The sequence below is a fragment of the Nomascus leucogenys genome, chromosome 16 (genome assembly GCF_006542625.1).
Source record: "Nomascus leucogenys isolate Asia chromosome 16, Asia_NLE_v1, whole genome shotgun sequence".
In the NCBI taxonomy this organism is placed as follows: domain Eukaryota; kingdom Metazoa; phylum Chordata; class Mammalia; order Primates; family Hylobatidae; genus Nomascus; species Nomascus leucogenys.
Window position 1 is genome coordinate 13,062,683 of NC_044396.1, and position 24,891 is coordinate 13,087,573.

Genomic DNA, 24,891 nt, shown 5'->3' on the forward strand with positions numbered 1-24,891 from the left:
ATTCTCCTTCAGCAACACCATCCAAACTTGGAGCCTTAATTATAAGCCTTTTATGTGGATGACTCCCAAGTATATCATCTTTAGTCCTGACTTCCTTTAAAAGTCACAATCCTGCGTTTTTTAAATAGCCCATCTCCTTCTATTCAATTATCCTCAAATTCAATTATGTCGAGCAGCTAGTCCAAAGTCTAATGATCCACACCAAACATACCTTTAGTTTCTGTTGTCACTGTAGCTTTTGAATGGCACCATCAAAGTGCCACACTTGAATTCTTCATGCAACCTTCAACTTTCCCTCTATCTGATCTTGCCACAATCCAATTAGTTATCAAGCCTAGTTGATTCTACTTATTATGTGTGGGCACGTGTGTATATATATATAAATGTATATACACATAAACATCTACTGTCTCTAAATCAGACACTCTTTCTTCCTCTCCTAAGTCTCCTAACTGATCACCCAACCTCTAAACTCTCTTGTGTCAAACACTGCTAGCAGGGTTTCCTACTCTGCAACACTCATATCACTGCTTTATTTGATGATGATGATGAAAACTAACATATTTCATGTACAATATGCTGCACTACGTTATAAACTCTTCATATATGTTAACTCATTTATCCAAATAACCCTTTAAGCTGGGTGCTAAAATGATCCTCTACTACAGATTAGGAAACTGAAGCACAGAGAGGTTAAGATTACATGATTAGGCCGGGCGCGGTGGCTCACGCTTGTAATCCCAGCACTTTGGGAGGCCGAGGCGGGCGGATCACGAGGTCAGGAGATCGAGACCATGGTGAAACCCCGCCTCTACTAAAAATACAAAAAATTAGCCGGGCGTGGTGGCGGGCGCCTATAGTCCCAGCTACTCGGAGAGGCTGAGGCAGGAGAACGGCGTGAACCCAGGAGGCGGAGCTTGCAGTGAGCCAAGATTGCGCCACTGCACTCCAACCTGGGTGACAGAGCGAGACTCCGTCTCAAAAATAAATAAATAAATAAAAATTAAAAAATAAAAAATAAAAAAAAAAGATTACATGATTAGTAAATGGCAGAATTAGGATTTAAAGTCAGGCTTCTGGTTCCAGAGTTTGCACTCTCATCCACAATACTCTAATGCCTCTCAAAAGCCTCTACAATTCCATAATCCACCATTCCAAACCTATCTTCCAGGACCACATTTCACATAACCCATACACCAGCATTTCACATAACCCATACACCAGTGGTGTTCAAACCCGGCTGTTTAAAATCATTTGGAAATTTTAATTCCTGGCCCCATCCCAGATTTACTACCCCAATCTCCAGGGAGTGAGGCCTAGGAATCAGTATTTCTTAGGTGCCTTACATGTCCATTGACTGGGACTGCTCAGGTTCCACACAAAGCTTTCCTGCCTCTCATGATTCTGTAGTGTGCTCAGATCTTACCCAAAACTCTGCTAGTTAGTCCTAAGTAATTTCTCATCTAAAGTTCCATGTATTTTATCTATACCACTGTCAGGGCCGAGAACTGTTAGATATTCATGAAATTAAAAAGAAGGTGAAGTTAGTCTTTGCCCTCAAAGAGCTTACAATCTGATTACTTATATATTTAATATTTCATAAATATTTACTGAGTGCTCATAATGTACCAGGTACTTTAGATGCTGAAGAATATACAACAGAGTCAAACAAAGCAACTTACATTCCAATGAAGTGGGGAGGCAATAAGCAAACTTTTAATGTCAGGTAGTGAAAAGCGCTAAGCCAGGTAAGGAGACTGAGGGTAATGGAAAAGGAAGATATTATTTTAGGTAAGATGGCCAGGGAAGACTTTTGTGATAAGGTGACATTTGAGCACTAACTGGAGTGGAGGTGGGGTACAGGGGAAGAAGCAGGAAAAACGGCAAGTGCAAAAGCCCTGTGGTATGCAGGTAAGTGTCCAACTCTTTAGCATCTACTGAAGGCTAAAAAAAAGAAAAGGTTCACAAGAAGTACTAGGAAAAATTAGCATTATGGGAGCTAAGGAAATAGAAAGTTTCCACCAAGTCTTCAAGAGCCACTGAAGTCAAGACACACTTCAAGGAGAACCAGAAAGGAATAACACCATGGAGATGAATGACAGACAATTTCAAGAAAGAGGTGTATAGTCAACAGTGTCAAATTCCAAACAAAGTCCTGGAAAAGTTAAGAGGTGAAGAACTAACTCTTAGGGAATGACTAAAGTGACAGGCAGGAGAAATCAGGAACCAGTTCAGAAGCCAAGTCAGAGAATCAATGGAAGAAAAACCAGAAAGTGACACAGAGAGAAAGACATCTATGGTGTCAAAAAAAGAACAAGAGTTCATGAAAACAAGTTGTAAGTGACCATTAAATTTGGCAATAAGGAGAATTGCCAAACTAGTGATTGTTTATTAGAGTGGGCAGGATAGGAGCCAAATCATAGCATGATGAGCAGTGCCAAGGTGGAAAGGGCCCAAGGTAACAGTGAATGCTGACCACTTCTTCCAAGAGTTCACCTAGGAGAGAAAAATACCAACAGAGGGATCCACAGGCTGCCTGTAAATTCAGAAGGCAGCAGCAACAAACCAGAAGATAAAAGAGGCCACCTATCAGAGAAGCAAACTGAAAACACCAGCTGGGGGGTGGCTGAGGGTGCAGCCCCTGGGAGGGGGAGGAGAGGCATCGGCCTTGGAATGCAGAAAGACACCCTGTCTTCCAAGAGAGAAGTGGATGGAGCACAGAGGAGCCCACATGAGAATGCTCAGGCTTGATTTACTCAGTAAAGAACGCATTCATATGCTGTGAGGTGGGAGGAGGGACTTTTTTAAGTGAGAAAAGTTTACAACAGACTCTGAGATAAATCTACTGGGAAATCAATGAAAAATGGAATAAAGACTGCCCAGTTGGGAATATCATAACCATGTTCTAAGAACAGCCACATCTAGAAATGATTATTCCCTAAATGATTTGGCAAAAAAAAAAAAAGCCGACTTACATGCTTTAGGTGCAAGTGTGCCTGACTGGCAATGTCATATATTACATCTCTCACATTTTTATCTTGGTTCCTCCGTAGAAAGTCCTCTTGTGAAACACCATGCTGTGTGGGGAAATATACATTATATTAGGAATCTAAAAGCACTTCCTTCCAACAGTTCACCTAGGAAAGAAAATTAAACTAACAATTAAAACTAACTTAGCACAAGAAAACACGTGACAGAACAGTATGTACAGTTTAACGCCTATTTTGTCTTTAAAAATGTATGTATGCACGTGCGTGTGTGTGCATGTGTGGAGAGAGAGAAAAAAAAAACAAAAATGAGGGGGTGACACCTGGAACATGCAACAAGATTTTTTGTTTTTGAGACAGGGTCTTACTCTGTCACCCAGGCTGGAGTGCAGTGGTACAATCATGGCTCATTATAGCCTCAACCTCCCAGGCTCAAGGGATCCTCCCACCTTAGCCTCCTGAGTAGCTGGGACTATAGGTGTGCACCAACATACCCAGCTAATTTTTGTATTTTTTGTAGAGATGGGGTTTCCCTATATTGCCCACGCTGGTCTCAACCTCCTGGACTCAAGCGACCCTCCCAAAGTGCTGCAATTACAATGTGAGTCACCGTGCCTGGCCACAACAAGATGTTAATTAACAAGTTGTAGGTAGAACGAAAATACACAAGCAAGAAAAGAAACATACAAAAAGTTTGAAAGAACAGTTAATAATGAATCTCATATAGAAAACAAAGTTCTCGCCAGGCGCAGTGGCTCATGCCTATAATCCCAGCACTTTGGGAGGCCAAGGCAGGCAAATCATGAGGTCAGGAGATCAAGACTATCCTGGCTAACATGGTGAAACCCCGTCTCTACTAAAAATACAAAAAATTAGCCGGGCGTGGTGGCGGGCGCCTGTAGTCCCAGCTACTTGGGAGGCTGAGGCAGAAGAATCGCTTTAACCCAGGAGGTGGAGGTTGCAGTGAGCAGAAATCACGCCACTGCACTCCAGCCTGGGCGACAGAGCAAGACTTTGTCTCAGAAAAGAAAAGAAAAAAACAAAAGAAAAAAGAAAAGAAAAGAAAAGAAAGTCCTCATAAACAGATATTTAAAATGGCTTACTCCAATAAAATAAAATAAAGAACAGGCTAAGGTGAACACTAGGAATAATTACTGCAGTTGCTTGGAAGGGAGCAAGGCATCAAACATGAAGCTATACCAAATGAGGTTCTCTAGACCTTCCTACTCATTGCTCCTCCAGAGACCTAAAATGCCTGGTGGACATAATTCTGACTTGATAACTCTGGGATAAAAAGAGGAAGATCATTTTTAGTAAGCAATAGCATTCCTTTCAAAGCTATTACTTGAATAGACTAAGCAAAAAAGCAAAAGATAACTTCCTTCCCCATATTCCTGAGGTAAATTATTCAAAGGTACAAATTACAGCCTTACCAGCATACAAATATCCATGGGAAGAAACACCTTTCTTCTGCTCCCATGATACGGTGTTGCTCTCAAGCAAGTGACAATGCCTTGTGCTTTTCCAATATGACTTGCAGCATGATCTGCATGAAGATCCTTTATACCTATGATTTCAGAAATTACACAGGGCTGCTCTAAGTGCATAATAAATCAATAGAAATAGCATAGAGAAATAACCTAAACATGTAAAAGCAGACATTTATCCTATGTTTTACATCTGAAAAACAGGATTTATGAGTGAAAAACTGGGCACAAAAACAAGTTGACCATTTACCACTAGCAGATATCTAAATCTCAATCTCAACTTTTAAATAAGAGTTTTTCTCAGACTATAGCACACTAAGAACACATTTAGAATTTTAATCAGCTATCATGGAAAACCTTTACAAGTCTTCCACTTCTTCTCCTCTGTGCAATTTCCATATGATCTCATTTTAAGAACATGCTTAACAAACATTCTACTCTTTGCTCCCTCCTTTCATTGTGATGGCAAACATGTCACCAGAGCTGCAGGCCAGAACAGGCCTGGGAGATGCAATGGGGACTTGTATTATTCTTTTAGGGATGTATAAAGATATATATTACCTTCTTAAAATGAGATGGTATTGTCCTTGGCCCAAATAATTTCCTTATTTCAATAAGAACTCACTAACTGGCAACAAAGTCAGAGAAGAAATCCTACCATCAAAATTTTGTTTTTAAAAAAGCAGAGAAAGAAAAATCTCAAAAACTTTTATAAATGTAGTTTTAGGCCAGGCACGGTGGCTCACACCTGTAATCCCAGAACTTTGGGAGGCCGAGGCGGGCAGATCATGAGGTCAAGAGATCGAGACCATTCTGGCCTCATCTCTACAAAAAGTACAAAATTTAGCTGGGCGTGGTGGCACGTCCCTGTAGTCCCAGCTACTCAGGAGGCTGAGGCAGGAGAATCATTTGAATCCGGGAGGCAGAGGTTGCAGTGAGCCAAGATCGAGCCACTGCACTCCAGCCTGGGGACAAAGCGAGACTCCATCTTAAAATTAAATTAAATTAAATAAAAATAAAAATAAAATAAAATAAAATAAAAAATAAAATAAAATAAAATAAAAGCGTTTTACTTCTACTTTTCTTTTTCCATGGATAAGTATTGTTAACAGGAAAGGAAGAGTCAGGCTATAGGCCTTCCAAATTGTAGGAGATGCTATAGTAAAAAAGTAAATCCACTTGCAATTACCAGATTATTAATTTCAACATTCCCATGAGGTAAAGTAGTAGCTGTATGACAGCCTGAGTCTTGGATTACTCTGCATTACAAAGAGATATAAATTCCTCTTCTTGCTAACAATAACAACAACAAAAAAAACTGTTCCTTTACAGATAGTACAAAGGAAGGCTTTAGTGCTAAACTGGTTAGATTGCCAAATTATGAGAAAGTGAAATCTCAAAGGTATTTTATTGGAAAAAAGAAGTATGAAACAGAAAAACAACTTACCTAATATTTCCAGTGTTAAGTAAAGAAGAGAGCTCTGTGTGTTTTCAGCGTAATTTTCCAGTTCCTTGATATTATGATATGCTTTGTCATCTAGATTTTTTTCCTACATCAAATAAAATGCAAATAAAGTCTGTTGAACTGTCAATATTTTATAAAGAAAAGGCGCTGTTTTTTGCCCCAAAGAACTGAAGAACGAATAAAAATATTTAGTATATGTTATTTAGTACATAATAAGATAAAACATTACAATATTAAAGTTCTATACATTCAATACTTTCAAATCACCACCTCAAAATAAGACATAAGGAATAACCTCTATGTACAAATCACCATGGACATGGCATTGTTTTTTTAATTTCATCTGAAGCCCAAGTTATCAAAATAAACTGACTTTACCGAGCTCTTACGTAGGCACTTTAAACATTATCTTCTTAACCCAAACAACACCCCCACCAAGAGATAAGGAATTAATACTTTTCCCATTTTACAAATGAAGAAACTGAGGCATGGACACATTAACATGTCCAAGGACACATAGTTAATAAATAAATGGTGGGGACGGGAACCCACATATTTGACTCTTGAATCTACATGCTCAATGAGGAAAAGGTACCTAGAAAAAGAAAACAGAAACCAGTGCCCACCCCATCCCCTAAAAAGAAACCATGCTCAATAAAATAACAGGGTTGATTCCCTAAATACACTATATGCAAGAAACAGAAAAATGAGAATCTAATAGCAAGAACACTTAGCCACTTTTACAAAGACTATTATTAGGGAAAAATATTATCCCCTATCTCACCCTCTTTAAAATCAGAAGAAACTAACACAAGCATCAAATGCCACATGCAGGGTTTAAAAAAAAAAAAAAAGAGGGTGGGTGCAGTGGCTCATGCTTGTGATCCCAGCACTTTGGGAGGCTGAGATGGGCAGATCACCTGAGGTCAGGAGTTCAAGACCAGCCTAGCCAACATGGTAAAACCCTGTGTCTACCAAAAACACAAAAGAAGTCAGCTGGGCATTGTGGCAGGCGCCTGTAATCCCAGCTACTCGGGAAGCTGAGGCAGGAGAATCACTTGAACCCGGGAGGTGGAGGTTGCAGTGAGCCAAGGTGGTGCCATTGCACTCCAGCCTGGGCGACAAGAGTGAGACTCTGTCTCAAAAAAAAGGAAAATGACACCAGCAATGATTCCAGAAAAAAAAAAATGCATCCTTTATGGTTTTTTTTGAGACATAATTAACATACCATAAAATTTATCCCTTCAAGTAATACAATTCAGTGGTTTTTAGTATATACACAAAGTTGTGCAGCTATCACTACTATCTAATTCCAGAATATTTTAATGATCCCCAAAAGAAAACTTGCATCCATTAAGCAGACACTTCCCATTTCCCCCTCTCCTCAGCCCTGGCAAACCACTAATCTACTTTTTGTCTTCATGGATTTGTCTATTCTGGGCATTTCATAAAAATGGAATCGTATAATATGTAGCTTTTTGTATCTGGCTTCTTTCAGTTAACATAATGTTTTCTTCATCTATTGGTACTTTATTCTTTTTAGGTAAATAAATTATGAATAATATTCCATTGTATGGATATACAACATTTTGTTTAACAACTCATTAACAGACTATGAGTTCTTTCTACTTTTGGGCTTTCATGAATAATGTTGCTACAAACATTCATATACAAGTTCTGGGTGGACGTATGTTTTCACTTCTCTTGGGTATAAACCTAGGGGTAGAATTTCTGGGTCTATGGTAGCTCCTATGTTTAACTCTTTGAAGAAAAAGTTGCCAAACTATTTTTCCAAAGCAGCTGCACCCTTTCACATTCCCACCAGCAATGTACAAAAGGCTTTAACATCTCCCTGTTCTCATCAATACTTGTTATCATGCATCTTTTTTCTTTTTTATCACAGCCATCCCAACAGCTGTGAAGTGATGTTTCTTTGTTTTGATTTGCATTTCTCTAATGAAAAGATGCTGAACATCTTTTCAGATGCTTATTGGTCATTTGTACACCTTATCTGGAGAAATGTCTACTCAAATCCTTTCCCCATTTTTAAATTAGGGTTTTTTTTATTGTTGAGTTGTAAGAGTTTCTTGCATATTTTAGATAATTGTCCCTTATCAGATATATAACTGGCAAATAATTTTTTTCTTTTAGTCCAATTTATCTATTTTTTCTTTTCTTGCTTGTGCCTTTGGTATCACATCTAAAAAACCACTGCCTAGCCGGGCGCAGTGGCTCAAGCCTATAATCCCAGCATTTCGGGAGGCTGAGGCAGGTGGATCACGAGGTCAGGAGATCAAGACCATCCTGGCCGACATGGTGAAACCCCATCTCTACTAAAATACAAAAAAAAAAAAAATTAGCCGAGTGTGGTGGCGCACACCTGTAGTCTCAGCTACTTAGGAGGCTGAGGCAGGGGAATTGCTTGAACCCAGGAGGCAGAGATTGCAGTGAGCCAAGATCGTGTCACTGCACTCCAGCCTGGCAACAGAGCAAGACTCCATCTCAAAAAAAAAAAAAAAAAAAAAAAAAAAAAAAAAAACCACTGCCTAACCTAAGTCACTAAGGTTTACACCTATGCTTTCCCCTAAGAGTTTCACAGTTTTAGCTCTTACATCTAGGTCTTTAATTTAGTTTGAGTTCATTTTTGTATATGGTGTGAGGGAGGGGTCGAAACTTATTCTTTTGCAAGAGGTATCCAATTGTCCCAGCACCATTTGTTGCAAAGACTGTTCTTTCCCCAGTGAAGTGTCTTGACACCCTTGTCACTCAATTGACTATAAATATATAGGTTTATATCTGGACTCTCATTTCTATTCCATTGATCTATATGTCTACCCTTTATCAGTAACACACAATTTGATTACTGTAGCTTTGTAGTTAAGTTCTGAAATTAGGAAATGTGAGCCCTCTAACTTTGTTCTTCTTTGTTAAGATTATTCTGGCTATTCTGGGTCCCTTGCATTTCCATATGAATTTTAGGATTGGTTTGTCAATTTCTGCAAAAAAGAAAGCTGGAATTTTGACAAGGATTGCACTGAATCTATAGATCAATGTTTGTTCACAGTTCTTTACTTTTAAATATCCCCCCCTTCAAAACCCAAGTGTTATTTTTCATTAAACTAAAATGGTATCTCTGTCTTGAGTTCTCTAATTTTCTTTACCTTGTAAAACAGAAAAGATGACACCTGAAAATAGGTCTTCTTAGCTAATATATCTTTTTGGCTTCTTCTTATTATTGCTACAGCCTATAGTTAGCAAACTGTATCTAAATAAACTAAGTAAACTTGCATATTTCCATGACAACAGCATGTAATTAATATCAGGCCAAGGGGAACACTGACCTAACAATGCATCAGAAAGGTCACACATGTTAGGCCAGGTCACACAGCAATTCACTGACTTAGCTGGACCTAGAACTCAGTTCTAAGAATTTAGTACAGGATTCCATTCACTGGAACTGTCAGACTTTCTTTATGCCCTCTACTACTTAGAAAGAGATCCAAGTACTCGGGTATATTTAAAGGTATGTGTATGACTAGTCAGGTATTTGATGATATTAAGGAATAATTAGTAATTTTTAAGGTATGATAATCATATTATGGCTATGTTTTTTGTCTTTGTCTTTATAAGATACATATGCATTTACAAATCAAATGATAAGATGTCTGGGATTTTCTTTAACATGTCACCAGATACTCTACACATGTAGAGTATTCTCTCTACTTTTATGTAAGTATGAAAAATTTCCTTTTGAAAAAACCAAAATAGTGGAGTGTGGTTGTGCATACACATGCCTCTGCCTGGGTGCTTGTCTGTCTCAATGTGAGGGTATGGGGGGTAGCATGCAAGGGTAAAGTATGAATAAAATGGCATAATTCTCTAAAAGTTTCCTTCCTCCAAAATATTAATATACAGTCAAAAAAATTCCTTCTTGAAGAATTAGCTTAAGAATTAAACAGGAAGAAAAAACTTAAGACTTAAACAATTTCGACTTACTCTTTCATCGATGATTTTCATAAGCCATCTTTTCGTCAGATTATGTCTTTTAACAGCCTAAAAAACAAAGAGTATTGGAAGTTTTTAGAAAGTACTAGAAATGACTTCTGTAGATCTGAAGAAAATAAACAAACCAAATACAAAATTAAGCAAGGGAACATTTGTAATAACTCATCACCAGATAGATAGCTATGTTAAAGAAGTATCAGGGAAAAAGAAAATGTCCCTAGAAAATATTTCAAAACATTTACGAGATTATATTTCTAATACTTTTCTACTAACTTGTCTTTTTTTCCTATACTAATAATTTAACAATTCCACTTTCAAACAAAAACAAAACCAGAATTAAGCATTAAGTACTGAACTTCTCTATTAAGTGATATACCCTGACTTTTTCATTTTTTTAAATTGTAGAGACAGGGTCTCCCTATGTTGCTGGTCTTGAACTTCTGGGTTCAAATTATCCTCCCGCCTCAACCTCCCAAAGTGCTGAGATTATAGGCATGAGCCACTGTGCCTAGCCACCCTGACTTCTATACTTACTCATTACACACAAATCTTTTTCCACAGGATAAAGATTCTATTTAGCAAAAATAACCACTCCTCGAAAAATAGAGTAACTAAAACTCCAACAAAAATAATCCACATGGTAAATTGTTACCTTAGCAAGTAAAGACACTCCAGTAGGAAAGAGCTCACCTAGTGCCCAGACACTTGTCTCTACTACCATTCTCCTTAAAGGAAACAGGGCCCTCAAGAAATGGGTGATTCCAAAGGTGAGGCAGGGGAGAGATTCAAGAGGATCCTAGAATATCTTATTGTGTCAGAAAATAAGAAAGTCCTCCAAAAAATGATGGAAGTGTGTCACAAGGACATAGCAGCCACTGTGAAGGAGTTTCCACTGTCCAAAGCTGGGACAACCTGAACACCGAAATCTGTACATGAGTGAATTATAAACTGTAAAAAACAAGAAATCATAAGTCTACACGAATAATTAATAAACAAATAAATATAGGAAAATAAGAGCTCATTCTTATAGCAGAATACTAAGTGCCAACTGGTAAATGTGGACCAAGTGCTGAAGTTGAGAAGTTATCATTTTGCAACTATATGAGTAAAGACTGAATCAGACAAGAACCATTAATAGCTACTAAGTTTAGGGAGAAATTTTGATGAGGAGCAGGATATTTGCAGTCTTAAAGTGTCTCCTCAAAAACTGTTGATTACTGCAAGCAGAATTATACAGTGGGAAAACCAGGCAAAATTGTGACTAAGTAATAAAAATTAACAGTGCCATAAAGGACAGGTGGACGAAGTGTGCCTGTACATGTGATACTCTGAGAAGGACATACCACCTATGAAGTATGGCTGCCAGCTAAGAATCCATAACTTCAATCTAATCATGACAAAACATCAGACAAATCCAAAATTAGTGTTTTAAAAAGATGAGGTGGGAGGATACTCTTCAAAAATATAAATGTCATAAAGGGCTAAAAAAAGCTACGGAAATGTTCCAGATTAAAACAAACTACAGAGACATGACAATTAAGTACATGACCCAAGATCAGATCCTATACTGGAAGGGAAAAATGATACTGTAGACATTATTAGGTCATCTGACAAAATTGGAATATGAATGGAAAATTAGATAAAACTGTTCTATCAAAGTTAAATTTACTAAAGCCAGTAACTGTTCTGGCTGGGCACAGTGACTCATGCCTATAATCCCAGCACTTTGGGAGGCCAAGGTAGGAGGATCACTTGAGTTCAGGAGTTCAAGACCAGCCTGGGCAACATAGCAACCTCATCTCTACAAAACATTCAAAAATTAGCTGAGCATGCTGGTACGTGCTTGTAGTTCCAGCTACTCAGGAGGCTGAAGCAGGAGGATAAAGCCTAGGAATTCAAGGTGGCAGTGAGCTATGATCACCACACTGCACTCCAGCCTGGGCGACACAGCGAGATCCTATCTCGAGGAAAAAAAATAGAAATAAAAAAAAACTGTCCTGATTATATGTATCACTATTCTTAGAAAATATTAGGCCGGGGGCGGTGGCTAATACCTGTTAATACCAGCACTTTGGGAAGACAAGATGGGAGAATAGCTTGAGCTCAGGAGTTTGAGACCAGCCTGGGCAACACAGTGAAACACCCCCCCTTTTTTTTTTTTGAGACGGAGTCTCGCTTTGTCGCCAGGCTGGAGTGCAATGGCTCAATCTTGGCTCACTGCAACCTCCACCTCCCCGGTTCAAGCGATTCTCCTGCCTCAGCCTCTCGAGTAGCTGGGACTACAGGCGCACGCCACCATGCCCAGCTAATTTTTGTATTTTTAGTAGAGACGGGGTTTCACCATGTTGGCTTGGATGGTCTCAATCTCTTGACCTCGTGATCCACCCGCCTCGGCCTCCCAAAGTGCTGGCATTACAGGTGTGAGCCACCATGCCTGGCCATGAAACCTATTTCTACAAAAAAAAAAAAATTAGCCAGGCATAGTGGCGGGTGCCTGTAGTCCCAGCTACTTGGGAGGCTGAGGTAGGAGAATGGCTTGAGCCCAGCAGGTGAAAGTTGCAGTGAGCTGAGATCACGACACTCCACTGAAGTCTGAGCAACAGAGCAACACCCTGTCTCAAAAAAAAAAAAAAAAAAAAAAACACAAAAAATAGGCCAGGTGTGGTAGCTTACACCTGTAATCCCAGCACTTTGGGAGGCCGAGGCAGGCGGATCATGAGGTCAAGAGATGGAGACCATCCTGGCCAACAACCCCGTCTCTACTAAAAATACAAAAATTAGCTGGGCATTGTGACACACACCTGTAGTCCCAGCTACTCCGGAGGCTGAGGCAGGAGAACTGCTTGAACCCAGGAAGCAGACGTTGCAGTGAGCTGAAATCACACCACTGCACTCTAGTCTGGTGACACAGCAAAGCTCCATCTCAAAAAAGAAAAAAAGAAAATATTTACTGAGGCCAGGCATGGTAAAGACTGAATCAAACAATTCGCTCACGCCTGTAATCTCAGCACTTTGGGAGGCCAAGGTGAGTGGATCACTTGAGCTCAAGAGTTCAAAACCAGCCTGGGCAACAAAGTGAGACCTCATCTGTACTAAAAATTCAAAAAACATCAGCCAGGTGTGGTATCATGTACCTGTAGCCCCAGCTACCCAGGCCTGGGAGATCAAAGCTGCAGTGAGCCAAGACTGTGCCACTGTACTTCAGTCTCGGCGACAGAGTGAGATCCTATCTCAAAAAAAAAAAAAGAAAGAAAGAAAATATTCACTAAATTTTTTACGTTAGGATTATGATGTATATAACTTACAATCAAATGAAATTTGTCACAAAAAAATTATCAGTGTGAATACACATATGGGGGAATAGGAGAAGGAGGAGAGGAGAAGAGCGAGAAACTGAGTATGTGAGTGAGGAAAAATGATTAAACAAATGGGATAAAATATTAACAATAAGTGGGCCAGGCACAGTGGCTCACACCTGTAATCTCAACACTTTGGGAGGCCAAGGTGGGAGGATGACCAGGAGGCCAGGAGAGGCAACACAGTGAGACCTCATCTCTAGAAAAAAAATTTTTTTAATTAGCTAGGTGTGGTGGCACATGCCTGTGGTCCCAGCTACTCAGGAGGCTGGGGCAAGAGGATCACCTGAGCCCAGGAGGTTGAGGCTGCAGTGAGCCATGTTTGCACCATTGCACTCCAGCCTGATGAATCTGGGTAAAGGGTATATAGAGGTGTTTGTCCTACTTTGAATTTCGTAACCTTTCTGAAAGTTTGGAATTATTTCCAAGTAAGTTTTTAAAATGTTTTTTTTCCTGCCATGTCAACATTAAGCATAATATATTTTCACAATAAATAAATACAGTAGTGAAACGTAAAATCTAGGGATATGCTATACTTCAACTAAGACTCTCAGATGTCACTGATACTAAATGTAAAGGCCAGCATGCTCATCAAAATGCATTACATGACAAAGGTGTATGTATGGAGAACAGAGCCCACTTTGCCTGGCAGGAATCTAATAGAAGCTAAAAAGGCGTTAGTTCCTAAGTGTTCTCGGCACTACTACTACTACTACATGGCAGGACTCTCCCCATAGGCCTCTCTTCCAAATCCCAGGAATCAGCCAACTGGTCACTGCGGACTCCTGCTCTTGTTTTATTTCACACGTCTGGGCCGACGGGCATGCTTGATTTTGTAAACCTTCAAGCACCATTCCTAGCACATAAAAAAGTACCAAATAAATATTTAATAAATGAAAAGCCAAACTCCTATTTACTCAAGGCTGAAGCTATAACGGCTGTAGATCCTTGATTATAAAATATAACACTGATTCAGAAGGAAATCAGAGACCAAGGTAAAAAAGTAAATATTTTAAAGAAGCTGGAAATCTGCTGAATGAAGTGTGAACTCTGGAAACTGAAGCCAAATAGAAGAAAGACCTTGGTTATAAACATAAATTCAAACTGCAGCTAAAATTCATACACAGAGAAATGGGGAACCCATATAGAATGGATAAGAAATTATAAATATTCAAGTATCTTATACCCTAAAAATACCAATGAAACAGTGCAGCAGCAAAGTGCTCTCTGGATAACACACAGTCATTGTTCCCTCTATTTAATCTCCTCAAGAACCCAACACTTCAAATACCCAATATGCCCCATATGCTCCAGCAGGATGGGGAAGGATAGAGAACATGCAACAAGGACAACTGCACTGAACATGACCTGCATCTTTCAAATATTCACATTCAGCTTCAACACTGGTCACGTCAGAAAGCCAGCCAACATTAACCATTAAACTTTAAGCAGCTATTAAAATTGGACAATTTAGCAATCCTAAATTGGCAGATATGTAAACATTCTGTAATTCAGATGTATCTTCTGGTTTTTTAAGGGAAGCCAAGGAAAGATAAATTTGCATCAAAGGACTCTCTAATCTTCCACATTATTCCCCGACAAAGGCCAGAACCATTTATGCAAGTCTTAACATAAACCTCCACCTCCACTATACTCCGGTTTATGTGTAAAATAATAAATAAAAAGGGTTTCTGGATTTTAGGAAAACTTTTTAGTGAGTCACCTAGGTTGAGCTTCTTGCAGTGGGATGAACAGAGGTAAAGAACTAATCTAATACTCACAGCTTCCCATCCACTTTTTCTTCTCAATCCCCGGTTGCGGGGGGGTCTGGTTTTCCATCTTTACTGGGGCTCTGTGAAGTCAATCTGGGGCCCAGAAACTGGGCCTGCCTCTGCTGGTGCACAGACCTGAGAAGAGGTGTACCACTGTCAGGTCTGCGGGTGGCTCCTGTTATAGAAACCCTCTTTTGGCAATCATTGCATTACAACAGGGACACAGATCAATGATGACAGGTACCTAATTCCCTTCCTCCTCTCATAGTTTAGAACTCCTGGGCTTTAAGTGATCCTCCCACCTCAGCCTCCCAAGTAGCTGGAACTGTAGATGTGCCACTATGCCTGGCTAATTAAAAACAATTTTTTTTTAGAGACAGAGTCTTGCTATGTTGCCCAGGCTGGTCTCAAATTCCTGGCCTCAAGTGATTCTCCTGCCTCAGCCCCCAAAGTGATGGGATTATAGGCATAAGCCACTGCACCCAGTCAATACAAGCCATGTGTGGCTGCTTATGAGTTAGGGATCCATATAGCTGCTTTACTATAAAACCATTTATGATATACATCTAGCTATACAAATAATACTCTAGCCCATAGGTTTCCATTCTCTTAACACCTAAAACTCAACAATGGATAGGTAATTCTATCAAACTAGACAAGGCAGTTTTAGATTTGTATCTAGACAACACTGAGAGCAAGTCCCCCATCACAAAAGATTAATACATGTTCTACAGCCCAGAACCTGGATTAAAACACTGGTATGCCCAAAACCTGGATTAAAACACTGGTATAAGGAGCTGCTGCTAGGCAGAGAGAACAGAAAATTTTACTTGCTATTGCATCAAAATGTGTAGGATTTAAATTCTGCAGGCAAATATGGAAATGTGGAAAATACAAGTTATTATATAGAGACTAATTCTTCCTTTTTCCTTTAATAAACAAATATACAAAAGACGTGTCTAAATTACCAGTGGGTGATTTTAAATTTCTGTGCCAAAACTATAACAGCTCTGAATACATAAGCTTAAGAATATTTTCAGAATAGATTCCACTATAATCAACAGTACCCAAATTATATCCATCAAAAAGTAGACTCGAATAATATTCATACAAATTAGAAGTGGTATTTTTTTTTTTTTTTTACCTTCCATAGTTCAATGGCCACAGGCTGATGTGGTGGATTGTCACAGTATATATCTTCCACAGTTTTCTTCCAAAACTGCATTCGCATCAGTCCAATTGTCTTCTCAGAGACTGAGTCTTTAACCTATAAATAGGGTTTAAAAACTTTAGCAAATGCATTGTCTACTGTCTAAAAAATCAGTATTTTTGAGGCAATTTTTTGAGTTAATGTAACTGTTCTATATTAGGAGTATGGTGGTAAATGACTACATTTCTTGGAACCTATAGAACACAACCAAGAGAGAATTTTACTGCATGTACTTTTAAATAAATTCATGCATTCATTCTTTAAATAATTTTTAAAAAGATTATTTAAAAGAAGATTTTTTTTTTTTTTTTTTTTTTTGAGACGGAGTCTCGCTCTGTCACCCAGGCTGGAGTGCAGAGGCGCAATCTCGGCTCACTGCAAGCTCCGCCTCCTGGGTTCACGCCATTCTCCTGCCTCAGCCTCTCCAAGTCGCTGGGACTACAGGCGCCCGCCACCACGCCCGGCTAATTTTTTGTATTTTTAGTAGAGACGGGGTTTCACCGTGGTCTCGATCTCCTGACCTCATGATCCGCCCACCTCGGCCTCTCAAAGTGCTGGGATTACAAGCGAGAGCCACTGCGCCCTGCCAAAAGAAGATTATTTAAAAAGAAGATTATTAGATTGTCTCCCTCACTCACTATTAAGAATGGCCTTCTGGTCAGGCACGGTGACCCACATCTGTAAACCCTACACTTTGGGAGGCCAAGGCACAGGTGGATCACCTGAGGTCAGGAGTTCAAGACCAGCCTGGTTAACACGATGAAACCCCGTCTCTACTAAAAATACAAAAAATTAGCCGGGTGCGGTGGTGGGTGCCTGTAATCCCAGCTACTCAGGAGGCTGAGGCAGGAGAATCACTTGAACCCGAGAGGCAGAGGTTGCAGTGAGCCAAGATCACACCACTACACCCCAGCCTGGGCGACAAGAGTGAAACTCCGTCTAAAAAAAAAAAAAAAAAAAAAAGAATGGCCTTCTTAGGTTCAGGCAAGAATCACCAACACAAGCTAAATCTAGGAGGTAAATTTTGATGAGGAACATGGTCTTAAAAGGTCTCCTCACAGGCTGCTTATTAGCAAGGGAAAAGATATTATCATTTTGACTCAGTGACTAAAATTAACGTTACTGCTGGGAGTCAGATGGATATTTCACACCTCCTTGTGACTCTGAAGAGGACACAGACCACTTAGGTAATATTACGCTAGGAATCCATAAGTTTAATATAATCCTGATGAAAAATAAAATAAACCCCAAATGAGAACCATTTTAATTCTTAAAAGGAATAGTATTGCTTAAAATATGTCAATGTCACAAAACGCAAAGAAAGGCTATGGAAATGTTCCAGAATAAAGGAGGCTAAAGAGACAGAAAACTAAATGTAATACATGATCCTAGATTAGATCCCATACAGAAGGGGAAAAAAAATGCCATAAAGGACGTTACTGGGTCATTTGACAAAACTGGAAATCAGATGGTAGATCAAATAAAAGTACTGCATCAATGTTGCTTATTTTTTTGTAAGCGTACTGTGGTTATGTAAGAGATTATCCTTATTCTTATGAGACACACACTCAAGTTTATAGGGATAAGGGTCATGATATAGTCAAGTTACTCTAAAATGATTCATAAAAAGAGAAATGTGTATATATACATATGTAGACAGAATAATGCAAATGGGACAAAATATTAACGACAGGGTCATGAGTATTGTTTGTACTACTCTTACTTTTCCATATGCGAAGTTACTTCCAAATATCCTGGTGGTGGGTGGGTTTCTTAGCAATGTTTAGTGTTCAGATCCTAGTGGCATACAGTACAGCAAGACAGCAGCAAGAGTAATCCTTTCAAAATATAACCAAGAGGTGATGTCTCCCTGCTCAGAACCCTCCAGTGGCTGCCCATCTCACTCAGCCAAAGTGATTTTAATGGTGTCTCCAAGACCTTACCTTTCTGACCCAGGTGCCCCTAACTGAATCTCCTCCCATGCGCCCCTCCCTGCTCCGCTGGACCACCTGCCTTCTTCTGTTCTTTGAGCAGGCACAATTGCACCTTAGAGACTGCACTTGCTGTTCCTTCTGCCTAGAATACTCTTTGCCCACATATCTGTACAGCTCACTCCCTCACCTCCTTCAGATCTCTGCTCCAATGCCACCTTTTCTGTGAGGTTTCTCCTAACCATCCTATATAAAATAGGAACCCCTGGTGTACCCAGCCGTCGCAGCCTCCTTATCCTGCTTTATTTCTCTCCATAGCACTAGTCTCCATCTGATACATTACACAGTGATTTGTTCATTGAGTGCAGACCCTGTTTTACGTCATGTGGGTATAGCATTGAATACAGTCTATGTAAAGTCTCTGCATTCAATCAACACTTGTTGAATGAGTGAATAAACAAGGCTCCATGTGCGAAGCAGCAGCAAGATGTACAAAGTATACAAAGAAGTACAAAGTGACACAATTCAGAAGGAACTCTGGGGGTTTATTAAAAATAAAATTGTATTGACTGGGTGCAGTGGCTTATGCCTATAATCCCATCACTTTGGGGGCTGAGGCAGGAGAATCACTTGAGGCCAGGAATTTGAGACCAGCCTGGGCAACATAGCAAGACTCTGTCTCTAAAAAAAAATTGTTTTTAATTAGCCAGGCATAGTGGCACATCTACAGTTCCAGCTACTTGGGAGGCTGAGGTGGGAGGATCACTTAAAGCCCAGGAGTTCAAGGTTACAATAAGCTGTGATCATGCCACTGCACTCCAGCCTGGGTGACCTGTCTGTAAATTAAAAATTAAAAAATTAAATTTTAATCATTTAAAAAGGATAAAAAAGACTAAGGTGGGAACTATTTATGGCTAAACTGTGACTCATTTAACATGCTTATGTACAGTTTACACTTGAAAAAGGATGAGGTGAAAAATCATAACCCATGACTCCCAGGAAGATACCAGAGGAAAAAACAGCCAGTCTATCAGACTCTCTACAGACTCATAGTTGTGAATCTCAGTTGTGCCTCAGTGCCATATTCACATCGTTTTATTTGTTCCTTGTTCACTTCCTACCATATTCCCTGAGAATCTGTGTCAAAATTTGCTAATCTCTTCAAGACTCTGAACCCTCTCCTGCTCCCTCACTCCCAATATCTGACCTCTCAATTTATTACTGAGAAGACTAAGGCTGTTCCAGTTTTCACTCTCTCATCTCCATCCACCATTCCAATTTATTTTGTATTTGTACATATTCTTTCCATTCTAAAGAAGAAAAAAAGAGGATCTCTCCTTCCTTTAGAACTCTAAAAGTGAATTAGTATGATCTAAGGTCCTGGTTTGCTACAATTGCTTTCATTCCCTACTAACATTAGAGCTAAAACCTCAATTTAAAAAGTGCTTTGAAAAACTGCTATATACATGTAAATTATGCAATTGTTGGAAAGAATAAGCTGTAATTCTCTGACTAACCTATTTAGTTAACAGACAAATGTGCAATGTTAATGGCACAGTTTTGTAATATCCTCGGGAAGAGAAATAAAAAATTCCAGAATGGCATTTCTAGAACCATTAAGTTCATTAGATAGTTTTATTTTTGGTATTGAATTATTAAGCCTAAACAGTTAGCAGGGAAAAGAAATCACTAATAGAGACCTTGAACACATCTAACATATAAATTACAACTATATTTATTGTTCAGCATTAAATACATTATATCACCATTTTGCAAATAATATTTTAAGGTATCTTAATACCAGCCTGAGCCAGTTCCACATTAAAGGCCCTCAGTGCAAAAACAGAGCTTCGGGATTCTGCAGGGAGCAGCAGGGAGCATAAATAACCTTCATAATCCCGTTTCCTGTAACAGACAGAAAAAAAAGACACTTACTTTTCACTTTCCAAGCTGCACATAAAAATACTGACCAAAATTAACTGAAAACAAAAAGGCTTCAGGTTGGGCACGGTGGCTCATGCCTGTAATCCCAGCACTTTGGGAGGCCAAGGCGGGCGGATCACTTGAAGCCAGGAGTTCAAGACCAGCCTGGCCAACATGGTGAAACCTTGTCTCTACTAAAAATACAAAAATTAGTCGGGCATGGTGGCATGTGCCTCTAATCCCAGCTACTTGGGTGGCTGAGGCCCGAGAACTGCTTGAGCCCAGGAGGTGGAGGTTGCAGTGAGCCCAGACTGCGCCACTGCACTCCAGCCTGGATGACAGAGCAAGACTCTATCTCAAAAAAACAACAACAATGTGAGGCTTCAGTTCAGAAAATGCCTGACATGTCTTATTTCTTATATCCATTCCTTAAAAATTATGAAAAATGTATCCCAATGCCACCTAATCTCTATCAATTACTATGACTTATGTAGTACTTATAATTTTAACTGTTTCAGAATCACTGTTGTTTTAGTAAGAATTCAAATGAGCTTCAAAAGTACAAATCAAGTTAAAATAGTTCAAGCAAATATTGGGGTGAATGTATGGTTTTTAAGACATACAGACAGATATATAGAAAGGCAGAGATAAGACATAGAAATTCATGTAGGACTGTGTGCACACATACGTTTCCTTGCAGCACCTGCTGAAAGAGCCTAGAAGTAACAATACCCCCAGCCCCCACCCAACATTCCCGGTATTGGTGAACACCCTAGCACCCAGATCTTGGTTTCTGAAACCATTCTGCACTGAAAGAAACTAGGGCTCTGATATTTGGATATTTGTCGCCTCCAAATCTCATGTTAAAATGTGACCCCCACAATGTTGGAGGTGAGGCCTAGTGGGAGGTATCTGGGTCACAGGGGTGGATCCCTCATGAATGGCTTGGTGCCATCCCCTTGGGGATAAGTGAGTTTATTAGTTCACACTAGAGCTGGTTGTTTAAAAGAGCCTGGCACCTCCTCCCTTCTCTCTTTTGCTTCCTCTCTTGCCATGTGATACGCCTGCTCCCCTTCGTCTTCTGCCACAACTAAAAGCTTCCTGAGGCCTTGCCAGAAGCTGAGCAGATACTGGCGCCATGCTTCTTGTACAGCCTGCAGAACCATGAGTCAAAGAAACCTCTTTTCTTTATAAATTACCAAGTCTCAGATATTCCTTTATAACAATGCAAAACAGACTAACACAGGCTCCTGGAAGGAATAACTGACTCCATTCCTAGGGCAGAGAAAATACAAGGTAAGTCTGAAACATCTTCTTGAGCAAAAAGTAAAGAAATGTTTAAAGAATGGAGGAAACTTCTCAAAAGAACACAGAAACTGGCTTGACAGAGTTCTCACTGGCCAAGTCCATAGCAATTTCAGGATCAAAAAATAATGACAGGGCCAGGCATGGTGGCTCATGCCTATAATCTAGCACTGTGGGAGGCAGAGCAGGGAGGATGGCTTGAGGTCAGGAGTTCAAGACCAGCCTGGACAACACAGTGAGACACTGTCTTTACAAAAAACTTAAAAAATAAAAAAATTAGCTGGGCATGGTGGCATGGGCCTGTGGTCCTAGCTACTTAGGAAGCTGAGGTGGGAGGATTACTTAGGCCCAGGAGTTCAAGGTTACAGTGAGCTATGATCATGCCACTGCACTCCAGTCTGGGTAACAGGAGATCCTGTCTCTAAAATAAATAAATAAATAAATAAATAAATAAATAAATAAATAAATAAATGTAACAATTTGAAACAGGACTCCATGAGCCTGTACCAATAAAAATTAATAAATAGGAAGCGAAGGAAAAACTTGACAACCAATACGATGCCTACTATTAAATTCAGAAGACATGATGGAATTTTTAAAAATCACCATTTGATAACTACCATAGTATTAACTGATTCAGATAAAAATCATCAATAAATGCCTGAAAATGTTAAAGGGGTAAAAGTTTGATAGAAAAAGAATACTTACATAGTACTGAAGTATCTCCCCATGAAGTATGCATTCTTGCTTATAATTAACATTCTTAATTAAATTTACAAAAAAAAAATCTGGAAGTCACCTTTTCAACCACGTAATAAAAGGTTAACATCATAGTAATAGGACAAATCAATGTCATGTGCTTCCCGATATGATATGGAGAGAAAAGCTGAGTGTCCCTTCTGTGATATTCCTGCCAAAAACGCATGTCATGAGAAAATATTAAAAACCCAAATCAAAGGAGATTTCTACAAAGTAACTGGCCTATTCTCTTCAAAAAATATCAAGCTCATGAAAGATAAGACTTGAGGAATTGTTCCAGATTGGAGAAGACTAGAGAGATATAACTAAATGTAGCACATGACTTTGGACGTATGAAAGACATAATAAGATAATCAGCAAAATTTGAATGGGGCCTGTGGATTAAATGGTAATACTGGATCAATTTTAATTTCCTGATTTTGATGGCTGTACTGTGATTCTACGGGAAAGCATCCTCGTACTTATGATATATAGACCAAAGTATTACGGGCAGTTAATGGAGTATCATGTCTGCATCTTATCCTTAAATGTTTCAGAGTGCTAAAAATGAGGGAATCTGCTAAAGAGTATATTGGATCTCTGTGTACTATTTCTGTAATTTTTATGTAAATTTACAATTACTTGAAAATAAAATGTTATGAACATATAGACCTTATCATATTCACTCCAGGAAAGATGACTTAAGTATAAGGTACTTACCTACTTTAATACATTGGAACCTTCTTATAAAACAATATTTAATATGAGTCTAACCTGGGTCTCATCCCACAGAGTTTAGGTACTAAAATTCAGATTTCTCCCACTTTTCAACTGGTTCACACTTTGTCATGTTCCTAACAGAGAACTTAAACTGCTTCTAGCCATTCCCTTGACAATCTCCCCCAGTTGCCACATAAAACAAAAGAAGAGGTCACAAACAGTAACCCTGCTATCTCAAGAGTACTGCTAAAAAGATCTCACCCTAAGCAGTTTCACCTTTGGGGAACAAAATGGTTCCCCAAAAGTTTCTAAGGACAGTGAAGGCAAAGCAGCTCTATAGTTGACATTTTTAAATTGTATTTTACCATAAAAAGTCTCCAAACTTCAGAAGTGTTTAAAACACTTGAAGTTAACATGAAACAGTGAGAAAAACACTGAATGGGAATCAAACTACAATCTTAACTTCCATCACCCAACTGGCTATTAATAGAAATGACACCAATCACTCCTGTCTATTTCCCAATTTGCAAATGAAGCTTAATAATCTATCAAGGTTATCTCCTAAAAAAAAGCAGTATGTGAAGTACTTCAAGCTTCTTAGAGGGAAATGAAAAATGAAATGAAGACATAACAGAACTGTAGTAACATTTGGAAAATAAAGTCTTCCACACAACCAAGGATTTACCCTATTAACAAATTTATTTTTTAATTTTGGATGGAAATTTTCTAAACAATATTATCCCCTTCACCACATTAAATATGATATACTGATTATTTAGCCATTTCTTCATCACTTAGGATCATCGTTATAAATATGAATTATTGAACTATGGATATACAAGGATGTCCTAAGCATCTAACCAAGATCCAGTTACCTGAGATTATCCAGTCTCAGATAATGAGAAATGCCATATTATGGATGTATATATAACAGTTTTATATGGCAATAGGGCCAATAACCTCTCATTCATTCTAACATTTATGCAGTGCCTACTATGTGCCAGGCACTGTTCCAGACACTGAAGATGGGTACTGACTTCGACTGAGCTGAAAGAGACAGACATATGAGAAACAAGCACATGGGGTATTAGGATTGTTGTGCTTTAGTACCATGGACCTGTGCCACTGAGGCACAAAGGAAGTGATTCCCTGGTGAGATTGCAGGAAAGTAAAGAACATTAGTGCACTCCAACACCACCAGTAGTACCTACCTCCTCACTTTCTCACTACAGCCTGAGGCTCTGTGTTTATCCTCCTCAAAGCCAAAGTCGGAGAAGCCCATGTAAATTAGGTTTGAGATTTTCCCAAGAACCTAAATTGCTAGGAGAGCCCAGGATGGCAAACCCGAAGTTATGGCCTGCTATTTTTCCTGCTATTTAGAGGCTGTGCATAAAATGCACGTCCAAAACAACCCTGCACAATTTCAGAGGCCAAATCTTGCAGAGATTATTGATGGACAATTAGAAGTCAGAAATTCTATTTCATTTTTATTTTTTAAACTTATATTTGTCATGTGTCTAAACTCTGCTAAGCATTTTTTACTATATCATCACATTTAATCCTCATGACACCAGGCTATAAGGTAAGAGTAAACGTTTACAAATGAGGAAAAAACTGAATCCTTTTTTTTTTTGAGACAGGGTCTCATTTTGTCACCTAGGCTGGAGTGCAGTGGCAAGATCTTGGCTCACTGCAGCCTCAACCTCCCATGTTCAAGTGATCCTCCCCTCTCAGCCTCCCGAGTAGCTGGGACTACATGTGCTTACCACCATGCCCAGCTAATTTTATTTATTTTTTGTAGGGAAGGGGTCCCACTATGTTGCCTAGGCTGGTCTGTAACTCTTAGGCTCAAGCAATCCTCCCTCCTCAGCCTCCCAAAGGGCTAAGGTTACAGGAGTGAGCCATGGTGCCCCGCCAAAATGGAATTTTAACGTAACCTTCCCAAGTGATAGAGCTGGGATTAATACTCTCAAATCAGGTCTGCCTGCAAAA

At 39.3% G+C, this 24,891-nt stretch overlaps 1 protein-coding gene across 7 annotated transcripts in view; it reads right to left on the reverse strand.

Annotated features, from left to right (window-relative positions):
* Positions 1 to 24,891, reverse strand: part of NDUFAF6 (NADH:ubiquinone oxidoreductase complex assembly factor 6) — a 184,336-nt gene that overhangs the window by 25,426 nt on the left and 134,019 nt on the right. For 3 of the 7 annotated variants that reach the window (XM_030795485.1, XM_030795491.1, XM_003268324.4), the window contains exons 2-7: positions 20,019 to 20,118; positions 16,217 to 16,339; positions 9,936 to 9,992; positions 5,922 to 6,024; positions 4,421 to 4,554; positions 2,976 to 3,077 (exon numbers count right to left, since the gene is read on the reverse strand). In XM_030795485.1, coding sequence (XP_030651345.1) covers positions 2,976 to 3,077; positions 4,421 to 4,554; positions 5,922 to 6,024; positions 9,936 to 9,992; positions 16,217 to 16,339; positions 20,019 to 20,118 — 619 coding nt within the window. Of the gene's footprint in view, positions 1 to 2,975; positions 3,078 to 4,420; positions 4,555 to 5,921; positions 6,025 to 9,935; positions 9,993 to 15,081; positions 15,208 to 16,216; positions 16,340 to 18,005; positions 18,121 to 20,014; positions 20,119 to 24,891 lie in introns of all 7 variants that reach the window. The other 4 variants (XM_030795489.1, XM_030795488.1, XM_030795490.1 and 1 more) reach the window with 4 other exon arrangements.